This window comes from Heloderma suspectum, chromosome 3 (genome assembly GCF_057233095.1).
Source record: "Heloderma suspectum isolate Gila_16-S chromosome 3, 16-S_ref, whole genome shotgun sequence".
Classification (NCBI taxonomy): Eukaryota; Metazoa; Chordata; class Lepidosauria; order Squamata; family Helodermatidae; genus Heloderma; species Heloderma suspectum.
Window position 1 is genome coordinate 285436210 of NC_139460.1, and position 18676 is coordinate 285454885.

At 42.2% G+C, this 18676-nt stretch overlaps 1 protein-coding gene across 4 annotated transcripts in view; it reads right to left on the bottom strand.

Annotated features, from left to right (window-relative positions):
- TRIP12 (thyroid hormone receptor interactor 12) overlaps nucleotides 1-18676 on the bottom strand; it is a 121666-nt gene that overhangs the window by 43913 nt on the left and 59077 nt on the right. For all 4 annotated transcript variants that reach the window (XM_084847166.1, XM_084847167.1, XM_084847164.1 and 1 more), the window contains 8 exons: nucleotides 13169-13252; nucleotides 11839-11934; nucleotides 9841-9989; nucleotides 5075-5110; nucleotides 4650-4745; nucleotides 818-910; nucleotides 482-643; nucleotides 55-123 (listed from right to left, as the gene is read on the bottom strand). In XM_084847166.1, the coding sequence (XP_084703292.1) occupies nucleotides 55-123; nucleotides 482-643; nucleotides 818-910; nucleotides 4650-4745; nucleotides 5075-5110; nucleotides 9841-9989; nucleotides 11839-11934; nucleotides 13169-13252 (785 nt within the window). The remainder of the gene's footprint in view (nucleotides 1-54; nucleotides 124-481; nucleotides 644-817; nucleotides 911-4649; nucleotides 4746-5074; nucleotides 5111-9840; nucleotides 9990-11838; nucleotides 11935-13168; nucleotides 13253-18676) is intronic.

The window sequence follows — 18676 nt, forward strand, 5'->3', positions numbered from 1 at the left end:
TCATCTGATCAGAATCTTTTTACCACTAAGCTAAAGAAAGAAAGTAGATGTTACCTCTTCATGTTGGAAGTTGTCCACTAGGCGTGCAAAACAGAGGCAAGTGCTTTCTACTGACTTTTTGTCCTATGAAGTTTAAATATAAATATTAGGTTTCAATATATAGGATTTGGCATTTCAGGCACATAAAAACTGCAATTCTGGAACTGTCCTGTTGAGACTTTGGCAGACATTAACTGGGAAAGAAGCAAATGCACCTTGCCTAACTTCGATACCCTAGCAAAAGTCACAGCCCAAAGAACTGAGACAACTTTTATTTCATTTTGCTACAAAAGCCACCTTGATATGAAGTATTATCTCCTCTAATAGGCTTCACTCTCATCAAGGGCTAGTGAAAACCCACCATGGTACAAACTGGTCACCCTAAAGATTCACATCACACAAAAACCTTTGGAAAATAGTTGTGTTCTCAACAGCTACTGACCTGATGGGTTAGCCTTTGTGTAAGCAATGGCAAAGAATCCGCAACAAAGTGAAACTCATCAGGAGTGATGCTCTGGCAGCAATTGGCAGCAATAGCTAGTGCATTCCTCTGGGCATTTATGCTGAAAAATTCCAGATACAGCAGACAGTCTGCCAAGCCTCCCTATAATACAAAATAAACCACACACACAACCAAACAGTTCAAGCAAAAGGGGTGGGGGCTTATATCACTAACAGAAATGCATACATTTCAGGGAGTAATTGCTCTTTGGGGAAGAAAACTCTAGTAATGGTAAACATTTAAAAACAGTCTTTTTTAATTTGAAGAAATACTTACTGCCTGCAGAATAGCTTTACTATGTCTGCGTGATAACATCTCCAAGGCAGTCAGTGCCTGCTCTGCCACATCAATACACTGAATAACTTGCAGCTGGAACAAATGAAAGCCATTTAGTCTGTTTTTCAGAGACATATGAAATGAGATTAGAAAGTGATCTAAACTGTCAATCATTTTCAAGCAGCCTTCAAACTTTAATAGCTTTTATTACTGCTCAACGTCCATGCTTTAATATCATTTAACTCAAATGCTTTAGTTTTGTAGACCGTTCAATTATATTTCTGTTCAACTGCCCACCCTAAAACATACATACATTAATATGCTTCACTCTTATTCAATGCTTAATCACATGCAAAGAAAATTGATTCTCCAGTGTTCTTGAAGAGTACAAGAGCCAAGCAATTTCTTTTGGATATCCAAATTCACAACATTTTTCCTCTCACTCACTTTTTAATTTTTGGTTTGGATTTTTAAGGGGATTATTTTTTATTTTTAAAGAGCATTGAAGATCACAGTGAAAGGGCTACAAGTTCAGTTCTGGTACTAAAACAAATTCCTAGGTTGAGCATGTGGTCAGAGGCATTCTGTTCCTTCTGCATGCCCTTCACTGCTTTCTCCCCTCCCTTCTTGCACTGGAAGACCTCAGAATTCTAGTTTTAAAAAAACACTAACAGATCTAACAGGCTTGAAGTCTCACTACTCCTGGCTCAGAAGAACTGACACTAGATCCCGGGGACAAGGAAGAATGTCCCTGGGATCGTTAACAAGATCGTTACCATTAACGAAATTTGAATCCCAGTGCCTCCAAACTGCAAAGGACACAAATAGACTTTTATCTAACATGTATAATATCACCAGATGGTCAATATCGAAATCAGACTGATTATGTCCTTTGCAGCCAAAGATGGAGAAGCTCTATACAGTCAGTCAAAACAAGACCTGGAGCTGACTGTGGCTCGGATCATGAGCTGCTTCTTGCAAAATTTCGGCTGAAATTGAAGAACGTAGGGAAAACCACTAAACCATTCAGGTATGACCGAAATCATATCCTTTATGAATATACAGTGGAGGTGAGGAATAGATTTCAGGGATTAGACCTGATAGACAGAGTGCCTGAGGAACTATGGACAGAGGTCCGTAACATTGTTCAGGAGGCAGCAACTCAATCCATCCCAAAGAAAAAGAAATGCAAGAAAGCCAAGTGGCTGTCTGATGAGGCTTTACAAGTAGCTGAGGAAAGAAGGGAAGCGAAAAGCAAGGGAGAAAGAGGAAGATATATCCAACTGAATGCAGAGTTCCAGAGAATAGCAAGGAGAGATAAGGCCTTCTTAAATGAACAATGCAAAGAAATCGAGGAAAACAATAGAATGGGAAAGACTAGAGATCTTTTCAAGACAATCGGAGATCTCAAGGGAACATTTTGTGCAAAGACGGGCACGATAAAGGACAAAGAAGGCAGGGACCTAACAGAAGCAGATGACATTAAGAAGAGGTGGAAAGAATACACAGAAGAACTAGACAGGAAAGATTCTAATGTCCCTGATAGCCATGGTAGTGCGGTCACTGAACTTAAGCTGGACATCCTCGAGAGTGAAGTCAAGTGGGCCTTAGGAAGCATTAGTAACAACAAAGCTAGCAGAGATGACAGTCTTCCAGCTGAGCTATTTAAAATCCTAAAAGATGATGCTGTTAAAGTGCTGCACTCAATATGCCAACACGTTTGGAACACTCAACAGTGGCCACAGGACTGGAAAAGGTCAGTTTACATTCCAATTCCAAAGAAGGGCAATGCCAAAGAATGTTCAAACTACTGTACAATTGCGCTCATTTCACATGCCAGCAAGGTGATGCCCAAAATCCTACAAGCTAGGCTTCAGCAGTATGTGAACCGAGAACTACCGGAAGTACAAGCGGGGTTTCGAAGAGGCAGAGGAACTAGAGATCAAATCGCCAACATTCGCTGGATCATGGAGAAAGCAAGAGAATTCTAGAAAAATGTTTATTTCTGCTTCATTGACTACGCTAAAGCCTTTGATTGTGTGGATCACAACAAACTGTGGCAAATTCTGAAAGAGATGGGAGTACCAGGCCACCTTACCTGTCTCCTGAAAAACCTGTACAAGGGTCAAGAAGCAACAGTAAGAACCCGACTTGGAACAACCGATTGGTTCAAAATTGGGAAAGGAGTACAACAAGGCTGTATATTGTCGCCCTGCTTATTTAATTTATATGCAGAGTACATCATGAGAAATGCCGGGTTGGATGAATCACAGGTCGGAATTAAGATTGCCGGGAGAATTATCAACAACCTCAGATACGCAGATGATACCACTCTAATGGCAGAAAGCGAAGAGGATCTAAAGAGCCTCTTGTTGAGGGTGAAAGAGGAAAGTGCAAAAGCTGGTTTGAAACTCAACATTATAAAAACTGAGATCATGGCATCTGGCCCCATCACTTCCTGGCATATAGAAGGGGAAGTAATGGAAGCAGTGACAAATTTTGTTTTCTTGGGCTCCAAGATCACCGCAGACGGTGACTGTAGCCATGAAATTAAAAGACGCTTGCTCCTTGGGAGGAAAGCTATGGCAAACCTAGACAGAATAGGAAGAAGCAGAGACATCACCTTGCCGACAAAGGTCCGTATAATCAAAGCTATGGTTTTCTCAGTAGTAACGTATGGCTGTGAGAGCTGGACTATAAGGAAGGCTGAGCGCCGACGAATTGATGCTTCCCAACTGTGGTGCTGGAGAAGACTCTTACAAGTCCCTTGGACTGCAAGGAGGTCAAATCAGTCCATCCTAAAGGAACTCAATCCTGACTGCTCATTGGAAGGACAGATACTGAAGCTGAAGCTCAAATATTTTGGCCACCTAATGCCAAGAGAAAACTCCCTGGAAAAGACCCTGATGCTGGGAAAGATCGAAGGCAAAAGGAGAAGTAGACAGCAGAGGATGAGATGGCTAGATAGCATCACCGATGCAATGAATATGAACTTGAGCACACTCTGGGAGAGAGCGCAGGACAGGAAGGCCTGGCGTGCTATGGTCCATGTGGTCACGAAGAGTCGGAAGTGACTTAACGACTGAACAACTGAACAACAACTGTTAGTTTCTCAGATAACTTGTGGTAGCACAATGGTTATCAGGTAAAAAATCTTAAATTTCGGAGTACCAAAGCAATATCCAGTTAGTCTTTGCATCTGTGCATTTCTAAATTCTCAGAACTGATTTTGTATTCCTGCTTTTCAAAAAATAAAGGAACAAAAAAAATCAACATTGGGTTAATTGCATTCACTGGGTTTTTATGGGGCTATTGCTGATTCAGCAAGAGGGTATGTGGCCCTTTTGCTTACCTGATGTGACATTAGCAATCTCTAAGCAAAGCAATGATTTATGTAATCATTTAAAATTATTTTTAGGCCACCTTGATGGGCAGAACCCTCTCAAAGTGGCAATTATGCCCTGAATTAGAAAGACTTGAGAAAATTATTTCCCTCCTGACAGAAATCAGAGGAAGTTCACAACTCTTGATACCATGGTGAGGTTCTTATTAGTGTACAGCCAATGTACACTAAGCAATGTATTTACCCTACAATTAGTTGTTAGGTTAACTGTGGGTTGTTTAACCAACAATTAATCCATAGTGTCTGGGTTCAGACATCAAGGGGTAAATCGGAGGTTGCATATTCAAAATGGCGGCGGCACAAAGTGCACCAAATCATGGGTTAATTAACCCACGATATGCTGCTGTTGTGTGTGAATAGGGCAATGAGAAAACTGCTTCAGAAAACCTTCAGTTGCAACCAATTCTAGATTGATAGTAACAGTATTACCTTTTCCAAAAAAACAGGAATTGCATCTACGACAACAGCAGATGATCTGGGAAGTGCTTCCATCATATAGGTTAAGGCTCGACAAGCATGATTCATCTGCAAAGACAACATAGGAACATAAGAGCAGCCCTGCTGGAGCAGACCAAAGGCCTATCTAGTTCAGCATCCCGTTTCCCAGAATGGCCAACCAGATGTTCTTAAGATGCCCACAAGCAGGGCATGGGAGCGATAGTACACTCTCACTGTTAACCCCAAGCAACTGGTATTCAGAGGCATATTGCCTCTGATTGTGGAAGCATACAGCCATCATGGTAAGTAGCCATCAACAGAAAATTTCTATCACTATCTACAACATGTGAACTAGCAAGGCTTGCTTTAAGATTTACCTGAAGCTGCATTTAACCAAGTGTACGTGAAATACTTACAATGTCAAAGTTGTGCTCCATCTGCAGCAATGTTATCTATAAACAATAGGAAAAGGATTAGTCATTTCTCAGCTCACAAGAACAATTTTCTTTACATTCTAACAATTTATAAACCTGTTGGGAATTCAGTGTCCAACTGTTTAAGAGCTGACAAGATGGATTTTATGACATCATTTTGTACACAAAAGTGTTTACAGGCAGAAACAGTCACTGTTTTTAATCTTCAAGTGACAGTCTATACTCAAGATCCTGCCTAAGGATATGATTTAGGAGTTTTAAAAAGATAAAAATTATACCCTGCTCATCCTATTAGGTTGGTGAAGGAGCTTGGATAATGTTGTGTTACGGGGACTTGGATGATTTAAGAGAAACCTGGCAAGCATTCAGTCACTCTCATTCTGCCCATTCAAGGCATGGAAGGTCCAAGAACAGTGCTAAGTGATTTGTTACCTCCCTTTTGTATCACCCAGCTGAACATATATAGGGGACTACTTGAAGAAATCGCCCAGTGATATGAAACTCCGTACTGGATAGAGGCTGGAGATGCCCTGCTCTCTCCTTGGCAAGTGATTTTAACTGAGTCCCAAAATATCTGCTAATGGAGGGCTTGACAATTGTTAGAACTGGACACTTACAACGCAAATGAAACTGAACAGAGGGTGTTTCTGGAGAGCACGCTCTGACCTTGAGCAGAAGGCAGCAATATCACCCAGTTCTAACTTTCCCTGTCTTTAAGATTATAGTGTTGAATTGCTTTTCTGCATCCATTACACCTACTGCAATTTGCATTGATGGCTAGGAGCCTTACTACATCCATTTGGTGGTCATTTTGTACACTTAAGTGTTCACAATGCCCGCATTCTCAAGTCTGGATTGAGGTAGTGTGCACTGCAGAAAGTGCTACAGTTTGAGTAGAAATGATAGTTGCCTCCATGAAAGTAGGGCTAGTGAAAGTACATTATACTATTGCTTTGGGGCCATTTTTGGCTTCTAGTGGCCTTCTGGGAAGAGTTAAAGATGCCTAAATCATTTAGATCAGACTTACCCAACATGGTGCCCTCCAGATGTTTTGGACTACAACTGCCATCAAACTGAGCCAGCATGACCAATGTTCAGGCATGATAGCAGTCACAGCCCAAAACATCTGGAGGGCACCACATTGCTGAAGACTAGTTTAGACCTTAGGTAACTGAAAAGCTGCCTCTCTCCTTATGCCCTACGACACTTTCCAATATCATCCATCACTAGTACCATTCATATATAAAGTCAAAGCAAGTAGTACATAGGGGAACTTCTGATCACCGTATTTGATCGTTATGGGCACCTCACACTTATTTATCAAAGCACTGTTCCTCTAAGGAGCATACAAAAGTCTAGCCCAATGTATCGTTACAGCCCCTTGTGGGATGGCTAGCCTAAGAGAGAAAAATCAAGACTTGCTCAAGGCCAAGCAAGTCAGCTTCATGACTGAGCAAGAATATGGACAAACCTGGATTCAATCTAAATTCAATATTCTACCCACTACATGGGTTCTCAAAATGGTTAGACAAGATGGAAATTGATTCCCTGGTTGTCTGAAATGTCCGGTAATTTGATACTTCATTTCAATTAACATATGTTCATATAAACAAACCCTACATATTATTTCCTAACAAAGAGAAAAATCTGGAAGCGATAGGAAGTATAGCATACTTATTTTGCTTTTATATTTCTGTACCAATTCCTCAAGTAGACTCAAAAAAGTGAAAAAAACAATTAGGATATTATTTTTACAGAATTAATGAAAGAACTCCCAATTTACTTTAGAGTTATTCTGCCTCTGTCTATTCTCTTTTGTCCTTATATTGACTTGGCTCCACAAGCAGGCATCTACTTGCACAATGGGATTTCCCTACCCTGTCCTCCCCAGCAGCTTCCTCCATATCCCCAAACCTGCTCCAGAAGGTCCACTAACCCTCTGGAGCAGATTTGGGGGCACAAGGGGAGGGGCTGCAGGGGGGAGGGGAAATCTGTTTTGCCAACAGATTCTCTTCCACTGACTGAACGACAAAATTTGAGCCAACCATAATGGCCTGGTTCACACGTTGCACTAATCCGTGGCTTATTAAAACCATGTTTTGTTGCCCTACCCTGAGTTTGTCCAGCAGCTGGTCAAACAAACTACGGCTTATTTTCTCAGATCCTGGGTTGTTTGTTTCCCTCCTCCTTTGCCTGCTCCCTCCCTGTATCTCAACTGTCTTTGCATCACTGCAGTACTGGCATGTAAAGAGGCTGGGTTTTTTGACTGCCGTTGTCTGCTGCCTCTGTAGCCTGGCAAAACAACTCATGAACAACCCACGATTCTGGGGTTGCATGTGTACTGCCCAGCAATACAGCATGTAACAACAACCCATGGTTTAAACAACCCACAGTTCACAACCTAACAAGAAACCATGGGTTCCCTTTTTGGGTTGTTCATTGTTAACAACTCATAGTTCTAGGTTTGCATGTAACGACAACCCACAATTCAACAATTAATTATACCATCATTTGATGTTACATGTGAACTAAGTCAGTGTGCTGATTTGGTCATAGCAGCCAAATATTACATTTTGTCAAACCAATCTTTCAAAGAGGGTAAATTTTGGAACCTCCAACTCTTTGCATAAAGTAGCCTGACTGGAGCGACCATATAAAGATACAAGTTCCTCCTGTTCTTGGTCAACTCTATATTCTCTATGTAGTTCAAAAGAAAGAAGTAATAGATGTGATGGTATTTCATAGCCTAAGACATTTTCTGTAATGAATTTAATTCCCCACCCCACCCCTAATAATTTTGAACCAGAAGGCATTCCCACCATAAATGATAGTAATCACCTCTCTTTACAGTATTTTGTTATTTCTTGTATTGTATCTTGCTTTTTGGCCCTTGAGGGCCCTGAAAGAGGTTTGCATTCTAACACTAAAAACATGAAGTTAAAAACTCTATAAAATGTAATCACAAATTCATTAAAACAAAAAAAAAGGCTATGGGGGCAACATCTCAAATGGGTTCCGAGTTCTCTAAAAGTCTGACAGAAGAAAATAGTCTTTACAGATTTTCTAAAATATTTCAGTAGAATGGGCAATAGAATAGTATTTCTTCATGCAAAACTATCCACCATTTAGAGATATCAGCTCAGAGTGAAGCACAAATGGTTGTAGACTCGTAAAGTATCCCAAACCCAAGCAAATGTAGGACTTGGCGGCTAAGCGCCCGCCCCCAACATTATCTTGAGCTTTGCCCCAAAACTAAACTAATACTCCTGCTGCTAATACGAGACTAGATGCATTCTCAACTAGCTGAAGTTTCCAAACTGTCTTCAAGGCCAGCCCCATGTAAAGTATGCTGCAAAAAATCAGGTCAAGAAGTAACTAGGCATGTACAACAGTGGTATACCAAGCAAAATGAAAATATGCGCACCAACTTTATGAAGTCACTGTCATATTATAAACCTGTAGTTCAGCCTGCCCCAACCTGGCATCCTCCAGATGTTTCAGACTGCAACTCCCACCATGCCTGACCATTGGCCATGCTCCTTGGGGCTGATGGGAGCTGTCGCCCAAAACATCTCGATGACACCAGCTTGGGGATGGCTGTTTGGGAGGAAGCCAGACCCTACATAACAGAAAAATTACCATATTCTCCTGTAATAGAGTTATTCTGTGCTACAAGTCACTCAGTAACTACCTTTCCCCAGGACTTCTAGTAGGTTGGGTAGTGAAGATACTAAATCCTAAATAGGGCTGTGTACCGCTTTGGCCCAAAGCCCGAATTCTGAGCCAAAACAGGGTGGTTCGGGCTGCTTCCAAGTTAAGGTGGAGGGGGCACAAAGCAGGTCAAGTCATTTCAAAGCACTTTGGAGCGATTCGGAAGCCCAGCTGCAGCACTACCACCACCAGCTCCTTACCTGGGCCCTGCGGACGCACACCAGCAGCCATCTTCTTGTTCAATGGAGTCACCATTTTTAAAATGGCAAATCACTGTATTTCTGGAAACAGATCCTGCACAAATGGTGGCAGTCAAGTATGCAACATTAATGTAGTGTACTTGATGGCTTGACGACTCCGTGGAACAAGATGACAGGTGCTGGTGCACATCCCGAGGTCCCAGGTAAGGAGGTGGGGGCTTGTGTGGTGCGTCAGGCTCGAAATGAGATTCGGACAACTGAATCCCACTTCGGCTCCAGAGGCTGAAGCAGGTTAGGGCCCCCCAAATTGGCCCGAAGCACATTGGGCTCACCTCAGAAGCCCCAAAGTGGCCTCCAAGGTGGATCAGGGGGTCCCTGCACAGCCTTAACCCTAAATATGAACTGCATCCCACAAGTGTATGAGCTACTTAAGATCAGAACAACCCAGCTGAACTCTGGTTAAAGACTCCCATCCTAAGTTATTACAACTTACTTAGAAGTATAATGCCACATTCCATCAGCAGTCATCTCCCTGTACTGAAACACAGCAAGGCCCATCTATTAGCCTGCAAAGACCAACCACTTGGCTCCTCCACATTCTAATTTGTAGATTCTATGTATCATGTCCAAGAAATGCCCAGAAAAGCAATGTACATACTATTTTTAAAAAATGAAAGGCTTTCTCCTTGCACATTAACTCAATGAGCCAACCACTGAAACCTTGCTCAAACACACTTGTAGAGGCAGTGCAAGTATTGAATCATTTATTCCTTCATGAAAATACAGTAGAAAGGGCGGGCTATATGTTCAAATAAGTAAATGAATATTGATCCTTACCAGAGCTGGCACAACGCTCTTGACTGGAAATCCTCCCAAAGTTTCTTCATTTCCCATGACCAACAGCTGACACATTTCTATTACAGACTGTAACTGCTGGCTTTCATCAGTGGCCTGGAGCCCCTGTAGAAGTTGCTGAGCTTTAGAACCTAACAAAAATAGAGGATTTTCAGAGCATTAGCCTTTTAAATTTCTATTATGTGTATTTGGTAATGGAGCTGACCAAGACAGACAATAAATTTTCCTTAGCTGCTCTTCACAAAGTTAAATGCAGCAGACCAGTAACCCTTCATTTATACATGCATCTCTATTGGTGTTTAAATGTTATAGGGTGGCAAATACATGAGCAGTACATGCTTTCAGCCACCAAGATGCAATACAACAGGTAACAGATATCAGGCAATATGGGTCCTGCACTCCCTCTTGTTCCACTGTGCCAGTGGGACTCACTGCTTGTGCAACGGGGAGCTAGTGGTTCTAAAAGCAACCCCAACCCCAAAAAGGAATAGGAACTCTTGTTTCTAGGTAGAGACAGGTCAACAGAGCTCCTTTCTGTGACCTCCACTGACCTGCCATGTTCCAAAAATGAGCATTGCTGCTAGGTTCAGATTACTTTTAGAACCGCTAGCTCCCCACTGAGCTACCAGTGGGTCCTGTTGGCCCATGGACAACATAGGATACTGCCCACAGCGCATCAACTCCATTCTGATAAGATGGAAGCAGAAAGAGTTACACCATTTAAAGCCATCCTTTCACCTGAAAAAGCATGACCACTTATAGCGCATGTGACAGGTTTTGGAGTTACTTCAACCTCCTCAAGAACTTACTCGACCTTGCCAAACATGATGCCCTACAAATGTTTTGGATTTTAGCTCCCATCAGTCTAGGGCAGCATGGCCAAATAGTCAGGAATGCTGGAAGTTTTAGTCCAAAACCTCTGGAGGGCATCAGGTTGGGGAGGATGACTTGACTGAGGCAATCTGATCCATTGCCATAACATCATTATTTAAAATTAAGCTGTAAAATCATGTGCAGTCAACATACACATGGTAGAGGCTGTTTTCACTCCTGCTCATACTGCCCAATACTAATAATCTATACTTGAGACTTTCTGGTGATTAATTAGCACCAAACTTAGGAGAACATTAAATAATGATGTCTTCCTATCACAAGTATGGTTGCCTAACTATAGCATTGGGTTACTGTGCCTTTTCATTATGCTGTACTATTTGTCATGATACTGGAAAAGTGAATGATAATGCAGTTAGAATGTTACTAAACAAGCATTAACACAGAAGCAGAATCATGTCTTAAACACTATGCACCCTTATAAAGAACTATTATCATATTGTGCGTCCAAGTAGTCTATCAGCTAAGAGGGATTAGAAACCAAGGTAAATTGTGGTTCTGTACAGCATAACAACTCACTGGCAAGTTCTGGGAAAAAAAATATTTTTTTCCAAACTTGAGAGATTAGATGTGGCTAACCCATGTGCAGGTGCTTATGTAAAACATTCATCATTTACCTAAACCCACCAAAATTCTGAGAGCAAGATATGTCAATAAAATTTGCTAACTATTCAGTTACTACATTTTACTACATTTTTAGAAAAGTTTAGAAACTTTGAATCCATTTGACCAGAGTGGTACAATAATGTAGGGATATTCTATTACATACACAAAGCTTCTCTCTTTGTCTCTCTTTCCTAAAAGGGATCTCTTTTCTTTAGAAAACTGCTATTTACTTGTATAATCTATTTCTGTACACTGCAGTAAAGCGAACTTAAAGTTCAAGTGTTTATGAACAAATCTAAAGGTCTACAAGCTTGAAGGCAGAGTTTCACAAAGCGGATAGCAGGTAAAAATTTTGAGTTACAGGTACAAGATCCAATTATTCTAAGAATTTAGTCATTAGAAGTAGCACTACAAGAAGCCAGAGATCAGGGAAAAGAAATCCAGGCTATAGAGATTCTAAAACATGCAAGTTAGTTTACTTACTAGCTCCACTTCCAATTGTCCGATGGAACAGCTGTGACATTCGAGGACCAAGAGGACCAAACAGGTGTGGAGGAAGTCCTCTAGCTTCCAATAGAGCTAGACTCAAAAAAATTAACATATTTATATGAAACAGAACCTGTGATTCACATATTGTATGATTAAATCCTATGCTGGAGCTCAATTTCACAGGAGTAAGCCAATCCTCATTAAGTATACAGTCCATGTGTTTCCTTACAGCAATTTTTATTTGAAATATTTAACTCCTCCTCTCTGTGATTGTTTTAATGGTTTGGGGCTAAGCTAGAACTGCTGAGATGGCAGCAATGATTTGTAGGCATTTATATGGGTTTCTGTTTCTAAAAGTACAGTTACCTATCCCAAGGATTAAACATAGGGAAGTATCCAATTGTGTCATTCCGCTAGTGCAAATGATGTTGCACTAGCAGAAACTAGGTTCCAAACTATGCACAAGAGGAGAATTCAACTAAAGTTACATTTGCACAAGTGTGATTGCACAACCTCTTGCACAATCCATTGAGCAACCTGTTGTGAAACAAAATGCGCAAGTAAAATGCATAACGGCTTGCGCAATGGAAAGATTTAGTCGAGCTCCACAAGCAGTATTTGTATTTGTAGAATGTCACCACTGGATACTACCCACTCTATCATCTTCTCTTTTTTAAAAAATGGTTACAAGTATGTTAGACACATCCCATTCCAGCTAGTGAAACTGAACACCTGGTTAAGTGAGGTAGAATCCAGCAAACCCACTCTTCTTGCTCAACTGAAAACAGAATCTCAGGTACTTGTACATGGTACTACTTTGGTTGGGCAAAAAAAAGATAACTATTAAGGACAAAGTGGAAATGAATTCTCTCGGGTCTTCTAAAACAAAATACATAATGTATGGGCTACAGGCTGCCATCTAGGAGATAAATGCCTAAGAAGGTGGGAACACTAGATCCCATGTATAAGAAGGTACAATTATTCTCAGAAATCAGCTGTTTAGAAACACCCTGCATTTTACAACTGCAGATAGAGATTTCTTAAATCATAATACCATTTCCAGCATATTCACCTTAAGTATTTGCTATGGTGAAGATAGCTGATATGCCACAGCAGTCAGACTTAATGGGGGGGGGGGGGGTAGAGTAGAGAAACAGCCAAGTATTACATTACAGTCCCGGAAAAGCAATGTTAGTTGATCTACATGGCCTCCCCCACAAAAATAGAACGTTACAAAAATTTCCTAGATAGGTGTTAACTTTTGAGAAGAAATCTAAAGGGTGTCACAATATTTACAGTTGCTAATAGGCCTCTTGATTTGTACCTTGCAATCTCCCCATCTCAGAATCATCCGATTCACTTTCACCAGAGGTGGTCATGCCCACAGCCCCAGCAACAGAACTAGAAGCTATAAGGGAAAAATTAACGGCATTATATTAATATATTACACAGTATACATACTTGTCAATTCTCCCCAAAATCCTCCTTCCAAAGTAGTCAAAGAAAACCTTTAATGACTCCAGTAAGAATATGAAATGGCATACCAAAAAAGCAGGTTTATTTTTAGTCTTGACCCATACAGTATGGAAAGACTGCAGTTGGACACACAAAGTCTGTTTAAACTTTCAGCCATGCATGTGGTTGAAACATTTTGAATTTTGACTAAATAAACAATTTATTTAAAATAGAAGATTGAGGTATTTTTTCACTAGATATAAAATAAAGTTCAAAAGTGTGTTAAACAGAAAACTGTTAAGACTGTTCCAAACTGGGAGTTACAATCAGGGCTTGGTGTGGGGGTTGGACCCAATGGTCTCATAGGCCCCTTCCAACCCTATCATTCTAAGCTACTGTGATACTCTGCACCCTCCAACAAGGCTGTCAGGCAAATCTACATTGGTTTAGACTGCTGTAGCTGTCAAAAATCCCATCTGTGAAAGACTCAGAGGAAATACTTCTTACAGTCTAATGGAACAGACAGGCATTTGTTAAGACGTCTAGTTTGTTAAATGCTTGTATACATTACTAACAGTGCAATCCTAGGCAGGCTTACTCAAAAGTAAGTTCCACTTATTTCAATGGGACTTACTCCCCATTAAGTGCACTTAAGATTGCAATGTTAACCAATAATGGAAACTCCAGAGAGTAAAGGTGCCTAGATTAGCAGTCACTCAAAGCAGCAAAAAAAGACAGCTAATTCAAATGTTGAATGTTGTATGTAGCAACAACCAATAAGACAAAGCATTTATTTGAATTTCCCCTATGTGAAAAATATGCAAAATGGTGTTACCAACCATAACGACACGTGGCCCAGCTGGGCCATCAACCGTTTGACAATACTTCTTACCAAAGAGAGGTCAGTAAATCTATGATCATGCACAAGATATACTGAACGTGAGCCAATGCAGATGGCTCTTTTTTAACCACAGCAAAGATATGATGAGCCAGCTGTAGCTCCTCTTGAGAGCTAATCCAACCCCTACCTTAAACACACTTAAAGGGAAACAACACTAGCCTTAACCACAGTTAATACTATCAAGCGTTCCTGTTTTAACTAAGGTCTGAAGCAAATATTGTATTTCAGTAAGAGGTTACATATTCTCAGAAGGTGAATCTATGTTTTAACAGTTGTAAAGTAGCCAACATTAAACATACTTGTTGAAGAGGAAATGGAAGTGTAATCCCACCTATAGGGCCAATGAAGATAGTTCTTTCGATTTGTTTCCAGAAGTTGGGTTCCAAAGAACGAGTTTAGGTATACTCAAAATTTCGCAAATGCTAAGTGGACTTATTAAAAAACTATTTTCTCCTTTATTTATTTATTACATTTCTATACTGCCCAACAGCTGAAGCTCTCTGGGCAATTTACAAATTCCTTTTAATGGGCACCCATGCCAGCCTTACCCAACCTGGTGCCCTCCAGATGTTTTGGACTATAATTCCAAGTATTCCTGACCACTGCCCATGCTAGCTGCAGCTGATGTGAGTTCAAATCCAAAACATCTGGGGGAGGTTGCCATGTATCCTATCAACTGCTTTTGAAAGTCTCCTCAGTTTCAAAAGAGGTTTACCAGAACCCCTTTTGAAACAGGTGGAGGGCAGCTGCTCGAGTAATATAAATTTAAGGCCCCCTTGACCACTGTATGTTTTTTATTCCGGCCAGAGTACAACTTGGGACTTCTAGGAAGTGTCAGATATTAGTATTAGCATTTCTAGGCATAGCAAATACAACCACTTTCTACACAAAATAAAGAGAGATTGCTACCTGTAACTATAGTTCTTTGAGCAGTCATTTGTGCATGCACACATATAGGCTCTGCATCTGTGCGGAACCTTGATTCGGGAAATTTCTATAGCTGAGGAGTTTTAGTGGGAACCCTTCCCCCACCGTCCTAGTGCACATGTCCCTAGCAGGTTCCCACTTATTCCCTCAGTTCCTTGAGACCAACATTGTAGCCTCAGAACCAACAGGAAATACTTTCGGTAACCAAAGTCATATTCAGGGTATGACACTGAAGAGGGGATAGTGGGTGGGTTTGTGAAGAAAAGACAGCATGTCTAAAAACACAGTCAGCTCTAGCCCAAACATCCAGTCTACAATGTCTGACAAAGGTAGACGGTGTCAACCAAGATGCCCCATGACACAGTTCACAGACCAACATCAATATCACATGATGAGAGTGAGCTCAGACTGGGGCAGACAGTTTGAGCTCAGCCAGCTCATACAACAGCTCAATAGTCTTGACGGCCCAAGAAGCAAAACGCTGAGTCGAGAGAGGCTAGCCTTTGAACTTGCCACCATAGCAGACAAATAATTGAGGTGAAAGTCCAAACTGCTCAGTCCTCGATTTGTAAAAGGCCAAACTGCAACGTACATCGAGCACATGCAGGGTCGACTCCAAAGGTGTGGATGGGGAAGTAAGGAAAGCCGGCAAAGCTGATTTAAATGAAAGCCCAACACAACTTTTGGCAGAAAGGCAGATTCAGGTCTGAGCACCACTTTCTTTCAATGAAAGGTGAGACAGGGCTGGTCTATTCTGAGTGCACAGAGTTCACTAGCCCATCGTGCAGATGTGATGGTCACCAAGAACGCCAACTTCCAGAAAAGAAGGTGTAGGTCTGTAGCTGCTAGTGGCTCAAATGGCTTGGATGAAAGTGCCTTAAGCACCACAGAAAGGCTCCAGCTCGGTACTGTATAGCGAACTGGTGGTGCCAGGTTTCTAATCCCTTTTAAAAATCTCTTCACTGTCGGATGTGAGAAGAAAGAGAAACCCTCAATGGGAGGGTGAAAAGTAGAGACAGCAGATAAATAAACTCTTAGAGACGACAGTTTGAATCCTTTGTGGAAGTGAAAGAGGAGGAATTGAAGTATATGGTGCAGAGAGCGCTGGAGTGGATGGAAGCCCCGAGCGCAAGCAAAAGTGGAAAAGCAGTCCATTTCCTTAGGAATACTGTGTAGAGGCTTACAAGCAGCATCACGGATTTTTTGTATCGATGCTGGGACCAGTTCAGTGTCTGTCACCCGGTCTTCCACACTGTCAGGCGGAGGGTTGCTATGTCTGGGTGCTGAATCTCGCCATTCTCCCTGATGAGAAGGGATAGGTGAGATGGAAGTGAGGGTACCGACCCTGCGCCATCCTGAGCAGCAGGGTGAACCATGGCTGGTGAGGCCACCAAGGGTGCACTCGGTGCCATCTGTATCAATCTTTGCCAGGGCCCTGGTGATCAATGGGAACAAGGGAAAAAAACAGAACAGTGCTTCTGTCCACCTCAGAGTGAAATCGCCCCCCCACGAACCCACACCACAGCCTGCTTGGCTACAGAAATTCTGGCACACAGTATTGCCCGAAGTGGCAAAGAGGTCCACCTGTGGTGTGCTCCAACTCTGACATGGAGTCCTGAGGACTGACTTGTCCAACTCCCACTCATGGGAGGTCAGCCTGGTTCAGCTGAGCTGGTTTGCTAGGACATTGTCCATGTATGCAACGTGAGTTGTGACTAATCTGATCCGACGAGGTAGACACCAGTGAAAAAATTTTGAGCAAGGAGTGGGAGTGATCTCGTACCCCTCTCATTGTTCAGGTACGCAACGAACATGGTGCTCTCTGAGGTGACCTGAACTAGTCTGCCCACTAGGTCCAGCTCAAATGCCTGTAAGGCCTTTTTCATCTCCCTGAGCTCTAGGAGGTTGATGTGCTGCCTCGTTTCCATGGTCAACCATTGTCCATGGACCTTAAGGCCCAAGCAATGAGCTCCCCATCCCGAGAGGAACGCATTCACAGTTACTACTTGGGATGGCAAGTGTTTAAGGAAAGGCATGCCCTCTGATAGGTTGGCTGGTACTGTCCACCACCGTAAGGAGTCCCTGACATCCTGTGTAAGCTGTAGTTTGGTCCACTGGGCATCCTGCTTGGTACTGAAATTGCATATGAGCCAATTCTGAAGCGGCCCCACATTCAACAGAGCGTAGTGGACTACAGCCATCTTTGCAGCCATAAGGCCTAGTAAACGTTGGCTGCGTTGGCAACAGAGCTAAACTTTCCCACAGTCACTTTGGCGCTCAAGAGCCAACACCTCTGCTCGATCTTGAGGGAGGAATGCTCTACCTGAGTGGAAGTCCACCATCACTCTAATAAATTGCAGAGTCTGGGTAGGCTGCAGGTGCAATTTCTCGAGATTGAGACAAAGTCACAAGCTTAAAAGGAGATTGCAAGTCACCTCTATCAACCAAAAAAGATGGTTCCGTGTCGACGCCACCAGCAGCCAATCATCAATGTACAGGTACACCTCGACACCTTGCAAGCAAAAATGAGAACAGACCACCACCATGCATTTCGTGAATACTCTTGGTGCAGTGGCTAGGCCAAAAGACAGCACCCGGAACAGATAAACATCAGAACTGATGGCAAATCGGAAATAATGTTGGTGCAATTCTGCTATGGCGATGTGAAAAAAATGCATCCTTGAGGGTGATAGAGGCAAACAAATCTACTCAAGAGAGGAGAGGGAAGATGGATACCAGAGAAACCATGTGGAACTCCTGGGTGAAATGTACAGGTTTAGTTCTTAGAGGTCCAAGACCAGCCAGAGCCCTCTGTCCTTCTTCAGTACCATGAAGTATTTATTTATTTATTTATTTATTTATTTCTATACCGCCCAATAGCCGAAGCTCTCTGGGCGGAAGTACCTGGAGTAGAACCCACCTCAGAGACGTGAACATGGGACAGGCATGATGGCTCTCTTCCCGAGAAGGGTATTGACCTCTTTGTGGAGGACAGGTGATGGGACCGTGACTTTCACAGTACCAAGCAGAGCTAGGGTATCGAACTCTATTCTGTTGTCCCTCCATATGATGGAACGCACCCAGGGCTCCAATGTGATGGAATGCCAAGTCCGATGATAGGTAAACAGAAGTTCTCCAAAAATGGGGGGACAGGCCGGGAGATAAAAGGAAATGGGCTAAGTCAAAGATGCCGCCAATTCCTATTGTCAGATTTGCAGTGATAGCTGTGCAGCTTCAATGTCAAGAAACATTTTCCTGATGCCACAGGTTGAGAACAGTGCTGCTGCGATGGCCCCGGTTGTTGGGATTGGTATCTGGCAGTGGAACCTTAGAACCAGCAACATTGTCCAGATGGCTGTTGGGATATAAAACCCATATGACATGCTGTGGTACGGGCCTTTTAGACCAAGTCTAATGCATTGTCAGCTTTTGCATTAAACAGCCTGTGTCCATCGAAAAGCAAATCTTCTATATGACCTCTGGCCATTCATTCATTCATTTATTTCATTTCTATACTGCCCAATAGCCGAAGCTCTCTGGGCGGTTCAC